Source organism: Sminthopsis crassicaudata, chromosome 4 (genome assembly GCF_048593235.1).
Source record: "Sminthopsis crassicaudata isolate SCR6 chromosome 4, ASM4859323v1, whole genome shotgun sequence".
In the NCBI taxonomy this organism is placed as follows: domain Eukaryota; kingdom Metazoa; phylum Chordata; class Mammalia; order Dasyuromorphia; family Dasyuridae; genus Sminthopsis; species Sminthopsis crassicaudata.
Window position 1 is genome coordinate 29,057,079 of NC_133620.1, and position 16,496 is coordinate 29,073,574.

The window sequence follows — 16,496 nt, forward strand, 5'->3', positions numbered from 1 at the left end:
GTGGAAGTGCTGCTCTGGACTTATGAGTCGGGTTCTGATAGATGTCCTCTGGGCCTAATGCAGATGGTGGCTTTGTAGCCAATCTTTTTTTTCTTTGCTTCTTTGCTTATGGAAATGTTCATGTTCATAGGTGTTTGTCCAATGCAGAATGACAACGAGAACTGAACAGCTCTTGAACTATCCTGCTTGTTTGTAGGCTGAGAAGTCCAAGTGAGATTCTCACACTCCACTGACTGACACTTACAGTGGGGTTAAAATCTGGGGAAAATAGCTATCTGTTGTTTAAGAAAGTGACTGCAGTTTTTTTTCTCTCTTTTTTGTAACAGAGGTCATTGTGGTGACGTCCAAAGATGTGCAGAAATGTTTGCCATATACAGATTTCAAGATGAAACTCGATGTGGTGTGTATCACAGATGAGGCCGACATGGGTACAGCCGACTCCCTGCGCCATATTTCTCAGAAAATTAAGGTAGGAGACCTTTTTTCTTTGACATTCATTCTTACTCTGCCGTATACAGTCTTTTCAGAATTGTTTCTGCCTGGCGAGTCTGAAATCCTGCTGCTGCTGCCCTTATGAATGATTTTGCTGGTGACTAAAATGGCCTTGTATCTCATGAACAAGAAAGCCTGGAAGGTCAAGGAGATTTTTGCTTGCACCACAAGCGCCAGAAGTGACTCTGTTAGAGAGTAGTTAGTGTTTTATGTGTAGGGGAAGAAAGAGCCAGTGGGAAAGCTGACCATGGTTTTGGTCATTTCACAAATTGATCATTGGATTTAGGTCAGCCACTAGAGTAGAATTCTGAAAAAATGTGCAGCTTCGAGTCAGCCTCTTTTTTGTTCTTTCTTTCTGAGTCTTCCCCTTTTGAGGCAGTCTCTGACTGAGCTGGTTTGCCTCTGTACATTCCCATATTTTGTTTCAAGTTCAATCCTCAGACGAAGGTGCTGGGACTTCTTGGTTAGCTAGAGGGATTAGTCTGTGTTGTAAAGAAGCATCCTCACTCATCTTTTTGGTGTGTTTCCATGACTTCTAATTGAAAATTAGGGGTATCCTCGGGCATTGTTTGCTTGAGGACAAACAATGGACAAAACTTGCTCAATTTAGTCCAAGGAAATGTTGATGGAACTTATATCATCTTCCAGTCTCACAGAGTGCTCTTCAGGAATTGAGGGCGGTTCTTTGATGATGTCGTCTTGACCAGATGATTAGTTGAAAATCATTGTAAGTCAGTCAGCTTTAAGTAGCTTTTAGAAAAGGCTATATTTACTAAGGTGGTACAGAATGAAAACAGCCCCCCAGAAGTCTGTGCTCTGCTCCTCTGCAAGCACATACTTAGTACTGGGGAAAGTAGGCTCGGGCTTAGAGATGCTATATGGAGAAGGGGCAACACACTGTGCTTGGTTGTATATTCTCTCATTTATGGAGTGTTTAGGTTTCTTTTAAGCATGGGGAGTCAAGGTCTAGTCTGTTGGGAATCCCAACATGCTTGGGAGCTTTTGAAGCTTGCAAGGTCCTCCCAGTCTAACCTGTATGTGTGTGTATGTGTGTGTTTGTGGGTTTTAGAATTCTTTCTCTGTCTCTAGCTCTCTGTCTTCCCCCTTCTCTCCTTCCCCTCTTCCTTCCCCTCTTCTTCCCTTCTTTTCCCTCCCCCCCTCCTCTTTCCTCCTATTCCCCCCACAGTGACCAGCGTTCTCTTCATTGCCAGATCTCTTTCCTCAGTTCTCACTGTGACTTTTCTATGGCCCTAGGTGATTTTCATCACTCCTTTCTTTCTAGTTGCTTTCTCCTTTCATGATTCTTGTGATTCTTTTGTGGCCCTGATCTCTCCTGGCTCTCCTCCTCCTCTTAGGATCATTATTTCTCATTCTCTTTTGCTGGTTCTTTATCCAGGTCATGCCCACTAACCCAGAACTCTTCCCGACCCTGTTCCCTTCTCTTTCCATGCCTTTGTATGTCATGGATCCTTTTGGCAAATTTGTTGACCTATGGACTCCTTTTTCTGAATAATGTTTGTACATGCACAAAATAAAATGCATAGGATTATAAAGGAACCCAATTATATGGAAATATAATTATCAAAATATTTTTTTCAAAGCAAGTTCAGATTCAAAATGTTTATACTAGAAGTATCAAACTCATGTCTGTGTGTGAATCAGATTGAAATGTAATTGGGAAATGTTTAATAAAATAACACAGCACATAACAGATAATGTTAATTTGTGGCTTTCTAAGTCAGTATGCTCCCTGGGATCAGTAACTATTTGAGTTTACTATTGATGGGGTGAACTGACTTCAGAAAAAGACCGTGTCCCTAGTAGCAACCCAGTTTCTGAGTGGGCTTCAATGAGGAACAAACTGACCCTGTAGAATTTATCTTGTTCTGACAGAGCTGTCCTATACTGTCACCCACAGTCACCTTGTACAACCTGGAGATTAACCTGTCGATATCAACTCCCAAGGCTGTCTTATATAAACAGAATGACCACAACCATGGACTCTAGTCTCTTTGGGGGAGAAATAACTAGCATTTTTTAAAAAACACAAGCTTTAAAAAAAATTCTACTAATTAATTTTGACTTTCTTTTATATATTCTATTTCCACAGTTTGTTACCAGTGGTAAAATGTCAGCACTTTGAAGGCAGGCAGACAGGCAGTGACTTCCATTTCTGTCTCTGTATCCCCATCCTGCAGTGCCTGTTCAGAACCAGGTCTTCCTAAGTGCTTGGGATGGATGGATGGATGGATCCCTGGCTCCTGAGCTTCAGCTGGCACCTGTTCTGGTGCTTGGGTTGGCCAATGTGAAAGAAGGCCCTGCCTCTGACTGGTCCCCACCCCCTCCCTCCCTTTTCACTCTAGCTGAAGCCCTGGACCATTTGGGCCCCAGGACACCAGATGGTAACTATGGATTTGCTGCCATCCACTGGTAGTCTTGGGCATCTGTCCCTGGTATCTAGTGTCAAATTTTGGTCTTACGTTCTAATTCAAGTTTCTGTTTCACTGGCTTTTTCTAGATCGTGCTTTAGAGTCGCACAAAGACAGGTCATAAATATTTGGAATCATGATACCAAGGGCCTTCTGAACTGCCCAGAGGGTACTGGCTGCAAGTGAGGATTGAGTGGCCTCAGGCACCCAGACTTATGCCTCCTGGTGTGGCTAAGTACTTACTTCCTGATCAGTCAGCCTCAGCTCTGGCTTCTCTGCTTTAGAGGTCCCTTATCTGAGCCTGAGAGCAGGCCTAGGCTCAGCTAGCTATTGTAATGGGCCCATTATTTGGGAGAATTTTCCTTGCTCTTACGTGTCCAGGTGTCAGAGGCTGGAACTTAGTCTGCCCCTCCTGATGTTTCTGATTGTATTTTGTGAGGGGAAGTGGGTGCCTTTTTTCCTGTGTTTCTGCTGAGTTTTTGTCTTGGAGGTCTGATGCTCTTTGGCATCCTTTCTGTGAAGTGCTTTAAAAATTGTTAATGTGCTTTAATATGTATGGGATTGCCTGTCATCTAGGGGATGGAGTAGAGGGAAGGAGGGGAAAATTTGGAAAAATGAATACAAGGGATAATGTTGTAAAATAAAAAATTACTCATGCATATATACTGTCAAAAGTTATAATTATAAAATTAATAAAAACATTGTTAATGTGCATAAGTAACTGGGAAAGAGGAAAATGCTTTCATATTTTAGGAGTATTTTCTAAAACATCTGCACAGATTCAACCCAAATAGGAGAAAGGAACCTAGATTCTTGTATTTCTCCTTGGTATGGGCTTCTCCCTTGTTGAAGAAATTGGGGATACAAGTTAGACATATTTAATCTATCAGATTACTTGTTGCCTTGGGGAGGGGGGAGGTAAGGGAGGGAGGGAGAAAAACGTGGGACACAAAAGTCTTACAGAAATGAATGTTGAAAGCTATTTTTACATGTATTTGGAAAATAAAATACCATTGAAAAATTTTTAAAAAGAATACAAACGAGGGTAGAAATGGGCATCAAGCTATCCTTGGGAATTGGTGAGTTACCTTCTTCTGATTAAAAGCCAGTATTTGTAAATAAACAAACAAACAAATAAATAAATAAATAAAAAATAACCTTGTGTTTCAGGGCTTGCCCCTAAGCCTGGCTAAGATCACATGTTGTGGGGCAAGGAGGTTCTGTCAGCTATAGTGATATGCAAGGGGTTTTAGCCTGAACTCTGCTACCAGTTTGCTCTGAGACTTTTCCCTTCTCTAAAGTTCATGTAAAGTGGACAAGAACTGCCTTCTCTATCAAGAGCCCTCAGAATCCTCCTGACAAGGCCCTTTTTCAGAGAGATCCCAATTAACATCGTTTCACAGGTTTTCTCCCCATCTTTCTCTTGATTGTAGAATCCTTATCTGTGGGGAGAGGTCCCCCACTGTTCTCACCTCTATTGTTTTCTCCTGAATACTACACATAGCCCTGATAATGGCCTTGGGGCCACCAGGGGGCAGCATGAGAAGCTACTAGGAATGACAAGCACAGGCTTTCTTCATTCCATGGTCAGTAGCAGTGCTCCCTGATGTGTCCTGCTTGGCCACAGGGTGCTGGGATTCCCTTGTCTCTGCTGACTAGACATCCTCAATTCAGCTTAGAACAGGTGCATCTAGTTCAGACCAGTGTTTTCCCTGTCCATTCCTTTGCTGGCAGGAAGGGAGAAGGTGAGAAGAATAAAACGAAGAGTACAGGGGGAAAAGCTCTGTATTTAAAGTGAGTAGAAATGGGGTCATGTCCTGGCCAGGTTGCTTCCTCATGGTGTGATCTTTGGTGGGTCATTTCCCAGCTCTAGCTGGGACCTAATGTCCTTGTGTAAACTAGAAGGATGCCCTTTGACCTTCCCTTCCAGTTCTATGTCCCATGAAGCTGTCAAGAACAGAGAAGTGCCTCGGCCCCATCTCCCTTCCCACTTTGTTATAACTACATTATTTGTCCATCCCCTGTAGCTATTGTCCTTGTTCTCTCCTCCCTTTTGTGGCTGATTTTGAGAAGCTCATCGCCATTCAGTGCTTCTGCTTCTTTCCTTCATTCTCTTCTTCACTCGTTGTAAGTCTGGCTTCCAGATTCCTCATTCCATAGAAACTACTCTCCAAAGTTTCTGACAATTTCTTAATTGTCAGCTCTACTGACCTTTTTTCCATTCTCTCTTTTTTTTTTCTTTTTTCTTTTATTTTATTTTATTTTATTTTTATATATATTTTTTAATTTTATAATTATAAAATTTTTGACAGTATATATGCATGAGTAATTTTATTTATAACATTATCCCTTGTATTCATTTTTCCAAAATTTCCCCTCCCTCCCTCTACTCCCTCCCCTAGATGACAGGCAATCCCATACATTTTACATGTGTTACAGTATAACCTAGATACAATATATGTGTGTAAATCCCATTTTCTTGTTGCACGTTAAGTATTAGGTTCTGAAGGTATAAGTAACCTGGATAGATAGACAGTAGTGCTAACAATTTACATCCACTTCCCAGTGTTCCTTCTCTGGGTGTAGTTGTTCTGTCCATCATTGATCAACTGGAAGTGAGTTGGATCTTCTTAATGTTGAAGATTTCCACTTCCATCAGAATACATCTTCATACAGCATTGTTGTTGAAGTGTACAGCGATCTTCTGGTTCTGTTCATTTCACTCAGCATCAGTTCATGTCAGTCTCTCCAAACCTTTCTGAATTCATCCTGCTGGTCATTTCTTACAGAGCAATAATATTCCATAACATTCATATACCATAATTTACCCAACCATTCTCCAATCGATGGACATCCATTCACCTTCCAGTTTCTAGCCACTACGAAAAGGGCTGCCACAAACATTTTGGCACATACAGGTCCCTTTCCCCTCTTTAGTATTTCTTTGGGATATAAGCCCAATAGCAGCACTGCTGGATCAAAGGCTATGCACAGTTTGATAACTTTTGGGGCATAGTTCCAAATTGCTCTCCAGAATGGCCGGATTTTTCACAGCTCCACTAACAATGTATTAGTGTCCCAGTTTTCCCACATCCCCTCCAACATTCATCATTTGTTCCTGTCATCTTAGCCAATTTGACAGGTGTGTAATGATACCTCAGAGTTGTCTTAATGTGCATTTCTCTGATCAGTAGTGATTTGGAACACTTTCATATGAGTGGCTATAGTTTCGATTTCATTATCTGAGAATTGTCTGTTCATATCCTTTGACCATTTATCAATTGGAGAATGGTTTAATTTCTTATAAATTAGAGTCAGTTTTCTATATATTTTGGAAATGAGGCCTTTATCAGAACCTTTAACTGTAAAAATATTTTCCCAATTTGTTACTTCCCTTCTAATCTTGTTTGCATTAGTATTGTTTGTACAGAAACTTTTTAGTTTGATGTAATCAAAATCTTCTATTTTGTGATCAATAATCTCTAGTTCTCCTCTGGTCATAAATTCCTTTCTCCTCCCAGGTCTGAGAGGTAGACTATCCTCTGTTCCTTTAATCTATTTATGATCTCATTCTTTATGCCTAAATCATGGACCCATTTTGCTCTTATCTTGGTATATGGTGTTAAGTGTGGATCCATATCTAATTTCTGCCATCCTTTTTTCCATTCTCAATCTTCTTGAGTTCTCTGTAGACCCTAACAGAGTCAAAGACAGGATTCTGAATAGTTCAGGGAAAACTTGACGGAACCCCACTTCTCCTTTCTCTTTAGGAACACTATCAGTTCCCCCACTGATGGATATTCTTTTCTCTCCAGCATCTCCTGTGATGCTAATCTCTCCTGCCTCTCCTACCTACTAGACTATTCCTTTCCCCTTTGCTGGACTTTCATGCAGGCTGAACCTTATAAGTGTAATCCCAAAGCTCTAGGCCCTTTTCTCTCTGTATACTGTTTCATTTGGTGATCTTAGCATACATTGATTCTATTATCTCTATGTAGATACCTCCAGTTTGTTTAATAGCCCTATCCTCTTTGTTGCTCTCCAGTTTTGCATTTCCCAACTATCTATTGTACATTTCAAATGGGGTGATATATAGACATCTTAAACTTAGTGTGTCTAACATGGAACTCATTCCCCCGACCCCCCTGCCAAACTTTCCCTTTTTTCCTAACTTCTTTATCTTGTGGAGACTGCCACTATTCTTCCTAGTCACTAGGTGCTCAATCTAGGTTTTATTCTTGATCTATTTTTAAAAATTTTATTATTATTATAGCTTTTTATTTACCAGATATATGCATGGGTAATTTTTCAGCATTGACAGTTGCCAAACCTTTTGTTCCAACTTTTCCCCTCCTTCCCTCTCCCCTCCCACCCTCCCGATGGCAGTTGACCAATACATGTTACATATGTTAAAGTATAAGTTAAATACAATATAGGTGTACATGTCCATACAGTTATTTTGCTGTACAAAAAGAAAAGGACTTTGAAATTGTGTACAATTAACCTGTGAAGGAAATCCAAAATGCAGGTGGACAAAAATAGAGGGATTGGGAATTCTATGTAGTGGTTCACAGTCGTCTCCCAGAGTTCTTTTGCTGGGTGTAGCTGGTTCAGTTCATTACTGCTCTATTGGAATTGATTTGGTTCATCTCATTGTTGAAGAGGGCCACATCCATCAAATACATCCTCAATACAGTGTTGTTGAAGTATACAACAATCTCCTGGTTCTCATTTCACTCAGCATCAGCTCCTTTAAGTCTCTCCAGGGCTTTTTGAAATCATTCTGCTGGTCATTTCTTACACAATAATATTCCATAATATTCATATACCACAATTTATTCAGCCAATCTCCAACTGATGGGCATCCACTCAGTTTCCATTGAGCTCTTTTTTCTGTCCCACCCCCATATCTAATCTGTTACCAGTAACTGTCACTTTTTAACCTTGGTAAAATCCCTTATGTATCCCCCATTCTCCTTTGACATTTCTACCTTGGTGTAGGCCCTTATTACCTCCTGCCTGGCCTGTGACAGAAGCTGCTGGTGGATCTTTAGCCAAGTCTCTTCCCCACTCCAGTCCATTCTCCATCTACGAAAGCACATGTCTGAGCACTTCACATCCCTCCCCTATACTCACACCTACTCTGTAAACTCCATTGGCTCCTTATAATCTCCGGCATCAAATAAAAAACCCTCTGTTTGGTTTTTAAAGCCCTTTTTAAGCTCTGCCTTCCCTCACCTTTACATCTTTTTTTTTTTTTTTTTTTTTTTTAATTTTTTATTTTATTTTATAATTATAACATTTTTGACAGTACATATGCATCACCTTTACATCTTACAACCTTCCCTGTACTGGTGAGTCAGGAGCCCTAGCATTAGGCTGTTCCATCCTGTTCACTCCATCCTGACTCCAGTATTTTCCCTGACTGATGCCCAAGTGCTCTCTCCCCTCATCTTTGCCTCCTGATTTCTCTTGATTCATCCAGGTCTTACCTAAAGTCCTGCCTAAAGTAGGAAGTTCCTCTCAGCCCTCCTTGTCCCATTTATCTGTTCTCTACCTCATTTGTACATCATTGTTTGTGCATTGTTTCCCTCTTGGACCATGAGCTCCTTGGGGACAGGGACTGCCCTTCTCTTCTCTTTGTCTCTCTAGGACTTGGCACGTAATAGGTACATCATAATACTAATTGACTTAAGTAAATCTCAGAGCTCATGAACTCATGTCTTCCTGATACTGTGTCCAGCTCTTGACTCTTGTCAGGCTTGCTGTGGTTTGGCTCTTGTAATCAAAATGTTCCATGTGTGAAGGAGAAGGGCATGAAAAGACCCATGAAGGGCAAACTGAAGGAGGGCCTTTGGGGTAAGGTACCATGGTTTACATTTTACCCTGCAGGAAGGGAATTCACCAAAGCCTTTATTATTAGAGATTGGACTAAATAAGCCATTTCTAAGCTCCTTCAGGAAAAAATTCCAAGACTCAGATGGATTCAAAAGTAAATTCTTCCAAACATTTAATGAACAACTAATCCCAATGCTGTATAAACTACCAAATTCCTACCAGATTCCATTTTATGACACAAATATGGTGCTGATACCTAAACCAGGAAGAATGAAAACAGAAACAGATTTCATTAAAAGTGTTCTTCCTACCTTTCCAAACTGTTCTCATGGCCATCTTTCAAGTTCACTCCCTCCCCTCTTTTTCTCTCTCTCCCTCTCTTTTTCCTCTTCCTCCCTCCTTCCCTCTCCCCCCTCCAAGCCAAACTGGTTCACTTTTTGTTCTCGGTGCACAACATTCCATCCCCCACCTACGTATATTTGCACAGGCATTTCTGGGCCCCCTTCCCTTCCCTTGGAGTTTCTCATTCTTTTCAAGACTCCACACAAGGGTAATCTTCACAGGACCTTTCCTGATCTTGCTGGGTTTTGGTGCTCTTCCCCACTTCCTTACCCTAAATTATTTTGTAGAAATGATTTTTCTTTATGTCTATGCACATTTATTCCTAGGAGAATGTCATCTTCTTTCCTCAAGTCTTAGATCTATTTCAGTTTTTCCTTTATATTCCCACTGATTAATATAGGACCTCAAATGTTAAAAGTGTTTTAAGAAATGCTAGTTGAATGAAATTAAGCCACCCAACTTTCTAAAGTTTGTGTCACAATTTTGGGAGCGACCATAGATTAAATACGTGTTATGTAAAACCCCGAAGATGAGGCTGCTTGTTTCAGACTCCATGGCACCAGTGTTTCTGGGGACCATGCTAACACAGTCTAATCAATCACATAATTTTATACCCTGCCCAGGTACCAGATTTCAGTGAAATCTGTTAAAAATTACAGAAGATCCGCTCATTTAAATATGCGTTGGCTGTTGTTTTGTTTCAACCTGGCAGGCAGAACCACAAAACAAAATTAAGATGTTACTTGATACCCTTTAGGAATGTTTCAAGTTTCGTCAAAATTGGTCAATTCTTCAGAAAGTGATTGTGGGAAAAACAGAGAATGTGAAATGGAACTTGATTCCAGTGACAGACCTTATTTCCTATAGTAGCAATCCAAGTTTTTAAAACAAACAGAATTCTGAAAATCAAATAGGCAAGGGATTTTTTACCTAAGAGAAGTTATAAATAGGATTTAGGATTAGGAGGGACTTCAGGAATTATCTAGCCGACTACCTCTTTTCCCCAGTTCTGAGGACTGAATTTTATTTACATTTGATACATTTTTGTGAGTGTCTTTTATTTTTATATTATTTATAATTACCAATGTATGTTTCACCTCCCGCCTCTCCCGACATCACTTCTTATTTGAAAAAATAAAAGAACCAAAAACCCCAAACAAGCCAAAAATCAGTTCAGCAGAAAAGTCAGATATCAGCCGTGTCCATACTCATTGCCCCCTTCCCTCTGCAAAAAATGTAGGGGGAGCTGCCTCCTCATCTGTCTTTGGGGCTGAATTTGATCATTGTGATCTCGAATCATTGTTTCCCTTGTTTGATGTGCTTTTCATTGGTTACATTGTTTTCGTTGGTTAAGTTATTCTCCAGGTTGTATTTACTTCAAGGGCTATCAGTTCATGTTAAGGCTTCCCATGCTTCTCTGCATCCCTTATATACATTTCTCATAATGCAACAATACCGCATTGCATTCCTGTTTCCCACTTGTTTTTGCCATTCCCCAATAAATGGGCATCTACTCTGTTTCTAGTTTTTTTTTTTGTTTTTTTTTTGCCACAGCAAAAAGTGCAGCTATGAATATTTTGATTTTATGTCTTTGACAGTGAGATCTCTGGATCTGAGATCAACCCTCTAGTATAGCTTAATTTAGTTTTATACCTGCTTTCCCCTACCACATACAACACAAAATCAGTTCATACAGATTTACTTATATTTTTTTCTGAATTTTTCTTAGCCGTTGTTTCTTACTGTGCAATAGTATTACATTGCATAATAATAATAATAATAGCTAGTATTTATATAGAATTTTAAAGTTTAGGAGAACATTGGTCATAGCAACAGCAAGACTATATGAGGATCAATTTTGATTGACGTGGCTCTTTTCAACCTGTTCTAATGGTCTTCCAATGGAGAGAGCTACCTGCACCCAGAGAAAGGACTGTAGCGACGAGTGTGGGCCACAATACAGTATTTTCACTTTTTTGAAATTGTTTGCTTGCATTTTTTTCTTTTTTTGTTCTGATTTTGCAGCTTGATGATTGTGGAAGTATGTATAGAAGAACTGCACATGTTTATAACATGTTGGATTACTTGCCGTCTAGGGGAGGGTATGGGGGGAAGAGAAGGAAAAATAATTTGGAATGCAATGTTTTGCAAGGGTGGATGTTGAAAATCATCTACTCATATGTTTTTAAAATAAAAATGCTTTAATCCAAAAATGTTTATTTATTTATTTATTTGTTAAGGTTTGCAAAGCTTTGTAAATGTTATCCGACCTTCACAACAACCCTAGGTGGTAGGTGCTATTATTAGCTCCCTTTTACTCACTAGTAATTTGAGGCAAACAGAGGTTAGATGATTTGCACATCTCACGAGTATCTGAGATCAGATCTGAACTCGGGTCTCGGGACTCCCAGAGGAGTGCTGTTCACATGCCGCCCCCTCCTGGCCTCATTGCTTGTTTTTCACCATGTAGTCACACGCTCTTCCCCACTGGATGGAAGTCACTTTGTGTCCAATTCTTTGTCCCACACGAAAAATGCGGTTGTGAATATGTTGGTGTACAGGGAAGGGCCTTTCTTTCTGCTGTGGATCTCTTATGTTCGTGCCTGGCGATCAGTGCCAGTATTTTATAGGCCCGGCAACTGCAATGCAAGCAGGGATGCCTCAGGCCCAAAGCCACCCAGGGGCTGTACCAAGGAGGATGTAGCATCCCATGATCCCGGCCTCTGTTGTAGAGGCAGCTGAGACTCAGAGGAGCCGGGCTCCAGGCTCTCTGCTGCCACGCCTCCTCTTCAGTCTGATGATCAGTTTATGATTTATTTGGAGCCATGGTTTTTAGAACCCCTGTTTCTGGAACCTGCATTAAATTTGGGACTTGTATCAGCTGGTTATTAATGTTTTATAAGTTTTGTTCCTGGATTGACTGAATTCTTTTCTGGAGACTTGAAGGAAGCCAGGAGGCCGCAAATACAAAGTTTAAAAAAGACCCCAAACTTTACAAGTACAAGATGGGAGAGACCTTGTTTGATAGCAGTTTGTTTGAAAAAGATCCCGTTTGTTACTGGGAGGGGAATGTAAATTGTTAGCACTAATATCTGTCTGCCCAGGTTGCATGTGCCTTCGGATTCTAATGTTTATTGTGCAACAAGAAAATGATATTCACACACATGTATTGTACCTAGACTATATTGTAACACATGTAAAATGTATGGTATTGCCTGTCGTCGGGGGGAGGGAATAGAGGGAGGGGGGGATAATTTGGAAAAATGAATACAAGGGATAATATTATAAAATATATATATATATATAAAATAAAAAAAAAAAAAAAAGAAAAAAAAAAGAAAAAGATCCCGTTTGTGTAGGCCCCAAGCTCCACACATCAGCAGTGCAGTGGGATCAGAGGAATCTAAATTAAGAGGGGCAGGATTAAAGCCGGAGCCTTCCTCTTGGCTTCTCTTTTAACTCTCAGAATCTGTACTTTTAAACTTTTTGAAATATAAGAAAAAATGGAAAAAAATTGATAAATATTTATTACGTGCCCACTGTGGGCCAGGCACCGTGCTGGGCACTTGGGGGTGGGGAACAGTGCAAGGACAAAATTGGAGTAGCCCTCATTCCTAAGGAGCGTGCATTGTGTCCGCAGAGCTAACACCCTCTGTAGAAATGGAAGCCTCAGACCTGCCACCCAATTGCCAAGGTCATGCGGGCAGAGGGTGGGTGAGTCAGGGGGAGCCTTGGGGGGAGCTGTGAAGCAGAGGCATTCTCGGGGCAGAGCTGGGGAGGGAGAAGGGAGGGCATCTTAGACCTGGGAAGCAGCTTGGACACAATAGATGGAATAGCCTGTATGTAGAGCAGCTCTCGACGGTCTGTGGGAGGGGGTGCTGGGGAATCGGGCTGGAGCCAGGATTTGGGAGCGCTAGACAGGATTCCTTCTTTGGCCTTAGGCAAATCAAACTTAGTCCTTCCCTAGGCCTCAGTCTTACAATTAGGAAAATGGGGATAATCACCCTAACGTCTGAGTTATTAGAGGCCCACTTATTTGAGTGTTTTGAAGTTCAGAGAATAGTTATATTCTATAAAGCTGCAGACATGCTGCAGCCTGGTCTGGGGGAGTGTGTGTGGGGGTGCAGGGACTCCTCATTACAGGAGGGGTGGGGCAGGACAGTGGGCAGGGTGGCAAGAGTGTGGGGGGTCCAATGCATACTGAGCCCCACCCCTGAGGCTCTAGAGGGGTTGTAGTGAGGAAGTCTCCATGCAGAGGCTGGAAGGGAGCTGCCCACGGGCCCACAGGCTACCTCCTCTATCCAGGAGTAGATCCAAGGGTCTGGCTGTCCCCCAGACCTGGTGTCCCATCTTTGAGAGCCTCAGCAAGCACTTTTCAGCAGCAGGGAAGGTGCTTCCTGTGGGCAGAGTCCCTGTCATCCCACTGAGGGGAGCAGATGGCATGCTGTCCAGAACCTGGCTCCCTGCTGCCAAGGGTGCCCCTGCCCAGAACTGCCGGCAGCTGGCTGCTGATGGGAATCCCTTCTTCGTCACAGCTTCCCAACTCTTCTTCCTGAGTGGGTTTTTTGCCTCTCTTTACAAATGTGTAATTTAATAGGTATTAATGAGAATTACCCTCCACAGTTTGTTAAAGGTAATCGAGCTCTGGCCTGAACGTTCTATTTTCTACTGCATCTCTCTTCCTTTCTGGCGGCTCCTTGTCCTCTTGGAAAAGGTGTCTGTCTGTCCCCTGCCCGTGTGGACTGTTTGGAGGGACGCGCCCTTGCTCAGTCCGGCTATTTTCTTTACCTGGAAGATATTTTCTGTTTTTATTGATAAATCTTGTATCTTATTCGGTCTAATCACAAAGTGCCCTCCCCCCAAAGGAAGCTGCACAGAGGTAGCAAAGACGGCTTCTGCTTTGGTCCCCTCTGCTCCTCCTTTGACCTTTGACCAGATTGACATTTGCTGGTCTTGTAGAAAGGCTATTCTGGCCTGAAGGGGGGAGGGGCTGTCAGCCTGACGGGTGGGCTTGGCCTGCTTTCCCTCCCCTCCTTCCCAGGGCTCTTTGCCACCCAAGTGGTTTCTCGTGCACATGCCCACCCCATTCTGGCCCCCCCTTCCCTGCTGTGCATGGGGCAGGCACCCCACCCTCCAGGCGGCCTGTCGTCCCCAGCAGCTGCTTTGTTGGAGAGGCCCCAGGACCATCCCAGGCTCACAGGCCTCCTCTCCCGTATTTCTCTTTTATCCCCCAAACAAAAAGCTGCCTCAGGATTTGCACAATGTTCCCCCTCAGTGCGGAGGGTGATTCTGTGGGGCTGCAAGTGTCTCATTTCCCAGCACTTGAGGAGAACTGAGGCCTGGAGGGAGGAGAGAAGGAGGAAGGAGCTTAGTCTGGGTCAGAGGTACTCGGCCAGGCTGGTTCAGCCTCGGCTTGCTCCCAGGCGGGCTGGGGGAGGCAGTTCTGGGCCTAGCCAGAACCCACGGGGGAGCCCTGTGTGAAGGCTTGGGGGAGGGGGCTACGCCTGTCTTTGCCAGGGCTGATTATTTACATATTGGGAGAGTGAAAGAAAACAGATGGCAGGCAGACAAGCAGGGTTTCCCTGCCCTTGTGGCCCTCCGGGTGCTTGCATTCACTCTCCTAAAAATTTGCTTACAGACACAAGAAAAGAATGGGCATGTGGCCTGGCCCAGGGCTGTGGGGGTGCGGGAAAGCATTTGGGGAGCACCTCCAGCATCTGTTGGCCTGATGCTCTGTGTGTGGCAGCTGCTGGGGGTGCCGGGAGGCCTGGAATCCCAGAATGTTGGGATTGGAAGGGATTGCAAAAGCGCCTGCTTGAAAGTGGGCAGCCAGCTTCTGCTCACAGACCTCCAAGGAGGGAGCATTCACTCCCCCCAAAAAAAACCCTTGCCTTTGGGATAGCTCTCAGTAAGAGAGTGTTTCCTGACAGCCAGCCTGTCCCCCTCCTTGTCCTTGATTCTGCCCTCTGGGGCTCAGCCAAGCACTTGTGATTTCTAGCACATTAGGAAGGGAAAGATGAGTTCAGACCTCCCTCAGATGAGGGCCTTGGGCTAATGGCTTCAGAGGGCCTCTCCTTTTTGAAGGTCAATCCTCTCTTATTTCAGCCCAGGTCAATGTAATGGGCAGTAGTAGTGGGCCACTTTGATTCTTCACCTAAGACTTTGTTACTTTTTGGCCCTTTCCCGAAGTGTCAGCTGTACAGAAGTGAATTACCAAAAGAGGCTAGTTATGTATCTGTCTGTTGCTGCCTCTGTCTTTCTCTTCTTTTTTTTTCCATTTCTGTCTCTGTCTCTCCTCCTTTTCTCTCCTGTTCCCTCTTCCAAGCTCACCTTTCCTCAGTTAGTCCATGTTTGACTATAGTCACAACTATTCCGTGATTTTGCTGCTGTTCCTGAGCCCCCATGAGGTGTGTGTGTGTGTGTGTGTGTGTGTGTGTGTATGTGTGAGTGAGAGAGAGAGAGAGAGAGAGAGAGAGAGAGAGAGAGAGAGAGAGAGAGAGACAGCATGTTTGTACCTCAGTGGTTCTGATGTTCCCTTTTTCCTGCCTGTCAGACAGATGTGTTGGTGCTGAGCTGTGATCTCATAACCGATGTAGCGCTCCACGAGGTTGTGGATCTATTCCGGGCACACGATGCTTCCCTTTCTATGTTGATGAAGAAAGGCCAAGAGTCCATAGAACCAGTCCCGGGACAGAAAGGGAAAAACAAGCCAGGTAAGGAAGACCTTTCTCCCAGGAGGAGAGTGGTTGGGTTCAAGGTGACGTTTCATCCCCTCATTCTCAGAGTCCAACCATGATATTTTACATAAAGGCCTGAACTGCTTCCCCTCCTCTTGACTGCAGTCTATCTGTACCTTGAGCAGTCAGTGTGTGTCCTTCCCTAAGGCCCAGGCTTTTGGAGAAGATGTTGAGATGGGATTCTGGTCACTCAGACAAGAACCCTTGTATCTACTGTCTACTGGACTTGAAAGTCTCCAGCACATGGGGATCTGTGCATTACTGGCAATGAATAGTACTTCCTGTTTTGCCCTCTGGCTTCAAAAGAATAAGTCTTGCCTCTTCTCCATGGTTGTCATGGCCTTTGTTTCCAGAAAAAGGACACCTGGGCCCCTCAGGGGGTGGCCATGAGCCTATTGGGCCTTCTGGGAACCATCTGCCCACAGCAGGCCTGTGTCCTGGAGCCCTCCCCTCCCCAGCCCATGGGGCATGCTAGGAACAGATCCCAGCTGAGACAGCCTTTTAGATTGCAGGAGAGCAATGGGAGGGCCATTGGAGAGAGGGGGCCACCTCCATTCCTCCAAGCTTTGCAAGAGCATCACCCTCTTTCTTCTTTCCCTCCAGCTAGACAGAGATTGATCTGAGGAGTGAGTGAGACATTATGAGTAATAGGCTCTCT

General features: G+C 43.3%; 1 protein-coding gene across 5 annotated transcripts in view; it reads left to right on the top strand.

Moving 5' to 3' along the window:
• The window catches only part of EIF2B3 (eukaryotic translation initiation factor 2B subunit gamma), a 78,762-nt gene that overhangs the window by 11,098 nt on the left and 51,168 nt on the right, over nucleotides 1–16,496 (top strand). For all 5 annotated transcript variants that reach the window (XM_074266089.1, XM_074266088.1, XM_074266091.1 and 2 more), the window contains 2 exons: nucleotides 327–469; nucleotides 15,655–15,814. In XM_074266089.1, coding sequence (XP_074122190.1) covers nucleotides 327–469; nucleotides 15,655–15,814 — 303 coding nt within the window. The remainder of the gene's footprint in view (nucleotides 1–326; nucleotides 470–15,654; nucleotides 15,815–16,496) is intronic.